Genomic DNA, 6,515 nt, shown 5'->3' with positions numbered 1-6,515 from the left:
AAATGCTATTGGACAGTTTAAATGTAACCCCCTGGGGTAAAGGTGAAGCACTATTGGGCAGTTTAAAAGACCCAGGAGTTGGTGGAATGCTATTGGACAGTTTAAATGTAACCCCCTGGGGTAAAGGTGGAGCACTATTGGGCAGTTTAAAGGACCCAGGAGTTGGTGGAATGCTATGAGTCATTCTTGCTAGAAAAACACCCCACCCCCCCCCAAACTTTAAGCATGAAAGAAACAACCAACCCCAAGACATTAACTGATATTGCAAAAGGGGACCCTGCACTTGGAAATGGGGTACTGTTTAATACTGTAAGAAAGCCACAAATGTATTTTAACTTACAGGGGTGGAGGAAGCCCTATTGTGTATATAGCATGGTTCCCACAACAGAGATACAAAAGGGTGTTCTGCAGAATCTATTATTTGAGAGCTGTGGTGATTAAATTAACCTGTTAGCAACTATGTTGAAACAATGGGGCTAAGAGGGTATAAAAACCTTAGGTATGCTGCAGTCTGTCCTTTTAACAGAAAATCTTTTTACATAACTGCTGGACTGCAAAAAGAGGTAAGCTTGCTGTCTCTAACTCTGAAACTACTGCCACTTTTTGCCCATGCTGTCTTTAGTAAATAATGGTGCCTATGCTTATTGCAGTGTGATCTGTTTTAGCATGGAACCAGTAACTTCAAACTGCATTTTACCACCAGGCCAAGGTAAAAACCATTTTAACTATAGTTAGCTTAATACTGTTAATTTTAAAAAAGTATAGGGATTTGGTGGTAATGCTAACATGTTTGCTTGTTTTTAACCTGAAGGCCCACACACACATGGGGGGGAACAGAACAATCATGTTCCAGCAACACTTTATCCCATAGTGAAAGGTAACTTTTTTTTTTACACAACTGGTTTTTAAAATGCATGTGGGGTTTTTGAAAAGTGTGTGGCTGCAAGCTTGATTTGGGATTGGGGGGGGGGGATTTGTGAAGGCATAGGTTTTTTAAAAAAAGTATTTGGTTTGTTTTAAACAGGTTTTTTTGTTACTGTACATAATGGTGTGTGTTTAAAAATGGCCTTTGAGGGGGAAAGGCCCAAACACATGGGCTTTTAAATGCGGGGGGGGGGCTGGCTGCAACTGGTTTTTAAAATGCATGTGGGCTTTTGAAAAGTGTGTGGCTGCAAGCTTGATTTGGGATGGGGGGGGTGGATTTGTGAAGGCATAGGTTTTTTACATAAGTATTTGGTTTGTTTTAAACAGGTTTTTTGTTACTGTACATAATGTGGTGTGTGTTTAAAAATGGGCTTTGAGGGGGAAAGGCCCAAACACATGGGCTTTTAAATGCAGAGGGGTGGGGGGGCTGCAACTGGTTTTTAAAATGCATGTGGGTTTTTGAGAAATGTGTGTGGCTGCAAGCATGATTTGGGATGGGGGGGGGGGAGGGAGGCAAGGGGGATTTGTGAAGGCATAGGTTTTTTTAAAAAGTATTTGGTTTGTTTTAAACAGGTTTTTTTGTTACTGTACATAATGTGGTGTGTGTTTAAAAATGGCCTTTGAGGGAGAAAGGCCCAAACACATGGGCTTTTAAATGCAGGGGGGGGGGGGGGGCTGGCTGCAACTGGTTTTTAAAATGCATGTGGGCTTTTGAAAAGTGTGTGGCTGCAAGCTTGATTTGGGATGGGGGGGGTGGATTTGTGAAGGCATAGGTTTTTTACATAAGTATTTGGTTTGTTTTAAACAGGTTTTTTGTTACTGTACATAATGTGGTGTGTGTTTAAAAATGGGCTTTGAGGGGGAAAGGCCCAAACACATGGGCTTTTAAATGCAGAGGGGTGGGGGGGCTGCAACTGGTTTTTAAAATGCATGTGGGTTTTTGAGAAATGTGTGTGGCTGCAAGCATGATTTGGGATGGGGGGGAGGGAGGGAGGCAAGGGGGATTTGTGAAGGCATAGGTTTTTTTAAAAAGTATTTGGTTTGTTTTAAACAGGTTTTTTGTTACTGTACATAATGTGGTGTGTGTTTAAAAATGGGCTTTGAGGGGGAAAGGCCCAAACACATGGGCTTTTAAATGCAGAGGGGTGGGGGGGCTGCAACTGGTTTTTAAAATGCATGTGGGTTTTTGAGAAATGTGTGTGGCTGCAAGCATGATTTGGGATGGGGGGGGGGAGGCAAGGGGGATTTGTGAAGGCATAGGTTTTTTTTAAAAAGTATTTGGTTTGTTTTAAACAGGTTTTTTTGTTACTGTACATAATGTGGTGTGTGTTTAAAAATGGGCTTTGAGGGGGAAAGGCCCAAACACATGGGCTTTTAAATGCAGGGGGGACGGGGGGGCTGCAACTGGTTTTTAAAATGCATGTGGGTTTTTGAAAAGTGTGTGTGGCTGCAAGCATGATTTGGTTTGTGTGTGTTATAAAGCTGGGATGGGGGGGGGGAGGCAAGGGGGATTTGTGAAGGCATAGGTTTTTTTAAAAAGTATTTTGGTTTGTTTTAAACAGGTTTTTTGTTACTGTACATAATGTGGTGTGTGTTTAAAAATGGGCTTTGAGGGGGAAAGGCCCAAACACATGGGCTTTTAAATGCAGAGGGGTGGGGTGGGGGCTGCAGCTGGTTTTTAAATGCATGTGGGCTTTTGAAAAGTGTGTGTTATAAAGCTGGGGTGGGGGGGGGGGAGGCAAGGGGGATTTGTGAAGGCATAGTATTTTTTAAAAAGTATTTGGTTTTTACTGTGCATAATGGATTTTTAAAAAGCAGTTTTTGGTTTTTATTTTGCGAAATAAGATGTTTATTGTAGGGCCAGAAATGGATTATTTTGTTGTAAAGCTATGATTTTTTAAATAGAAAAACACCCTGCTGAATGAATATATATAATTTAAGTTTTACAAGATGGCTTTATGTGTTTGCTCCACAGTACTGTCAAAACATGACCAGAGGGAAAACAAACTCAAAAGAAAAAGAGAGGAGAAAGCTGAAAAGGAAAATTTACCAGCATCAGTGACTGATGGACAGATGAAGCCCAGTAAATATATTTTGCTTATTGGTTTAGTTGTTCTATGAGGTTTTGTATTTTAAGTAAATACACAGGTGTGGGTGAGAGAGAGAGAGAGATGGTAAAATTCAGTTTTTGTAAACTGTTGTGTTTTTTTCCCCTCATAGGCATGGGCAACCTTTCTGAAAATACTGTAGTCAGCGCTACAAGGACACCTCCTCCAGAACCACCAAAGAAACTCAAAAGAAAAAGAGAGGAGACAACTGAAAAGGAAAATTTACCAGCATCAGTGACTGATGGACAGATGAAGCCCAGTAAATATATTTTGCTTATTGGTTTAGTTGTTCTATGAGGTTTTGTATTTTAAGTAAATACACAGGTGTGGGTGAGAGAGAGATGGTAAAATTCAGTTTTTGTAAACTGTTGTTATGGTTTCTTTCCCCTCATAGGCATGGGCAACCTTTCTGAAAATGCTGTAGTCAGCGCTACAAGCACACCTCCTCCAGAAGAACTACCAAAGAACCAAAAATCTGCTTTGAGACCTTTAACAACGCAAAACAGCACTGAAGTGCAGATGAAGCATCCGGGCAGCCCAGACCTCATATACGTGAAACCCAAGGACAAAACAAAAGACTCTGGTAAAAAGCAACCACACAAACACAACTCCTGTTGCTCAGCGGCTACAGCCACACCAAGCCCTGAGAAAACTGTGAGTGAAAATGCCCACGTTCACAAACCCAGAGCACGCACTCTAGGGGTTCTGAAGGTGCGCAAACCTGGAGCATGTGGTGTATGGGCTCCATATAAAAAACCACGGTCTAGAAGCTTCTGCGATGCCAAGGTGTTGCAACCACACACACACAATTCCAGTTCCTCAGCGGCCACCGCCACAGCAAGCCCTGAGAAAACTGTGAAAGAAAATGCCCACGTTCACAAACCCGGAGCATGCGCTCTAGGGGTTGTGAATAAAACACCGAGCACTGACAAAACATTCTCCCAAAACCATAAGCTCGCCACAGCTCCCCCAAGTTCTAGTGTTTGGGAAGAGTTTGATGCTTCCATCAGAAAAGTGATGGATGCTGTATCCTCGGGGAGTCTAAAAGAACGGCCTTCTAGAAAGACTTGGGAAAAATATGATGCTTTGTTCAGAGCAATGTTAAAAGACAAGAGGGCTGAAAAGGGTGTCTCTGAGCAGGCATGACTAGTCGTGGAAAGGGGCCTGGGTAAAAGGGGCACCCTCCAGAGTACACATCAGCTTATGTGTAAACAAAAGGGGGGACAGCGCTTGAGGGATAAACGAATGGCTGCCAAAAAGTTTCAGGCCAGGGTGGCTGTAAAAATCTTAAAAAGGGCTAAAGAGGTAATGAGGAAAAAAAAACAAAGAGAGATGCCTCCTACTGGAGGCTCTCAGACTGGCTTCTCTGAAAATGGGGAGATGGAATCAGACTCTGGTTTAGCAAATTCCCCAGAGGGCTCTCTAGACAGGCCCCATTCTACTTCCAATGACCCTCATGGAGGCTTCTCAGAGTTTGACTCCCAAATAGCATCTGATGTAGAAGATCCCGCTAATGATCCCATAGAGGAACCCCCAAGTAACCCCGAAAATGCAGAGGTGTATATGGAAAGAGTGAGAAGTTGGCAACGTGAATTACCTAGATTTGGGGGGTCGGTATATTGTGAGGAATTTCGTTTTGTCAATCTTGAGCAAGTAAATTCAGCTCAGCGGGTTGTTGAAGCCATACACCAGGGAATACAGTTGGTACTCGATGATGTTAATGGTAGGGTAGGCCCTGATGATTACGTTCAGTTACGTTTAGAGAGCCGTAATTTAGCTAACCCTTTGTTTTCAGTCAGAAGAACTAGGGATGAGCTATCTGCTGAGGATTTCTTAAATCAGACCTCAAAGCTGCTACAGAGCAATAGAGAGTTGCATCTCGATGGGACATTGCGCCTTGTTGTGACAGTTGTAAAAAACAGGGGTGGGGGTGCTCGTAGAGTTTTAAATTCTATCCTTAGTAGTCAAATTATTCATAAAAAAAGACAGTGTTTGGTAGACCTGACTTACACCGGTACCAATCTGTGTTTTGCGGGTGGCCTTTTGGCCGTCATGTCCGATCGTAAACCTACGGACACGGAATTGTTAGCGGAGGCGAGAAAGTTGCATGAGAAACTGGGGTGGTCAGATCAAAAAAAGATTCTGGTCAGTGACGTAGCAAAGTTTGAACAGCATTTAGGAGTGAACATACACGTGGTGCTGTATACGGAAAAAGGTGGCTGGGGCTTTTTTAAAACAGGAGGCCTCACGTACCCCAAGACTTATTTCATCCTGTTGCACGATGAGCATTACTATGGAGTTCTGGATGTGAAAAAGTTGTTTGGAGCGAAAAATTATTGTGAGTTTTGCCACACGGTGTACAGCCACGACCACTCTTGTAGGTATCGTTGCCGCCTCTGCTTGAGTGTAACGTGCTCAGACAGCGTGGGCGTGCAGCTGCGGTGTCCTAGCTGTAGACTGTATTGTCGATCCAAAGAATGTTTAGACAGACATGTCGACTGTGCATCAAAAAACCAAGTTGAATGCCTGTCTAAAACTTTGTGTGATAAGTGTCAGTCTTACGTGAACAAGCGGCATAAGTGTAAAGGGAGGCGATGTAAGCAGTGTCAGGGTTTGATTGTTGGTGATGTAGACAGTCACTTTTGTTTTATGGATAGCCTTAGAAAGCCTGAATCCTCAGAAAAGTATATTTTTTATGATTTTGAATGCATGCAGGAGACTGGGTTGCACACTCCCAATTACATTTTTGCTATGTCCTTAAATCCAGAAAAATCCTGGGAATTTAAGGGCGATGAGTGTCTGTCTGTCTTTGTTAAGACCTTTATCGGCAAAGAGTTTCGCGACTATACGTTCCTAGCGCACAATTCCAAAGGTTATGATGCGTACTTCATCGTTAGGCAGTTACTGAAGGAAAAGATGTGCATAGAACTGATCACTCAGGGTAGTAAACTAATGTGTGTGGAAGTGAAGGCCCTGGGGATTCGTTTTATAGACTCTTTAAACTTCTTGCCCATGAAGCTTAGCAAGCTACCGCAGGCATTGGGATTTGAAGGGTGCAAAGGTTATTTTCCACATTTTTTTAACACTGTAAAAAATCAAAATTATGTGGGACCTATGCCCAGTGTGGCACACTATGGTGTAGAAAGCATGATGCCCAGGGAGAAAACAGAGTTTCTCGACTGGTATCAGGATCACAGTTCTGAGGTGTTTGACTTGCAGAAAGAGCTCGCGTATTACTGTCAGCAGGATGTCAAAATTTTGAGACAGGCTTGTATTCTATACAGAAAAGAGATTATGAAAATGACGGAGAAGGGAGATGTAGTAGAGAAAGAACCTGGTAAATTCACCGAAGTAAAACTGTGCATAGATCCATTCCAGTACATAACACTGGCATCTGTTTGCATGGCTATGTACAGGTTTATGTTTTTGGAGCCTAACACAGTAGCTCTTCTGCCTCCAGACAACTATCACAGGCAGAAAAAA

At 42.7% G+C, this 6,515-nt stretch overlaps 1 protein-coding gene across 2 annotated transcripts; it reads left to right on the top strand.

Annotated features, from left to right (window-relative positions):
• The first annotated feature begins 238 nt into the window (after positions 1 to 238).
• LOC127039126 (uncharacterized) lies at positions 239 to 6,206 on the top strand. Of its 2 annotated transcripts, XM_050932350.1 has the most exons (5): positions 239 to 709; positions 812 to 877; positions 2,900 to 3,007; positions 3,145 to 3,291; positions 3,427 to 6,206. In XM_050932350.1, exons 1-5 carry the CDS (start codon positions 610 to 612, stop codon positions 4,176 to 4,178), a joined length of 1,173 nt encoding a protein of 390 aa, XP_050788307.1. In that variant the 5' UTR covers positions 239 to 609; the 3' UTR covers positions 4,179 to 6,206. The 2 variants fall into 2 exon arrangements, with proteins under 2 accessions (XP_050788307.1, XP_050788308.1); XM_050932351.1 differs by lacking the exon at positions 3,145 to 3,291.
• The last annotated feature ends 309 nt before the right edge of the window (positions 6,207 to 6,515 follow it).

Source organism: Gopherus flavomarginatus, chromosome 22 (genome assembly GCF_025201925.1).
Source record: "Gopherus flavomarginatus isolate rGopFla2 chromosome 22, rGopFla2.mat.asm, whole genome shotgun sequence".
NCBI classification, from domain to species: Eukaryota; Metazoa; Chordata; order Testudines; family Testudinidae; genus Gopherus; species Gopherus flavomarginatus.
The sequence above is the reverse complement of the archived record's forward strand: the minus strand, read 5'-3'. Positions and strand labels throughout refer to the sequence as shown.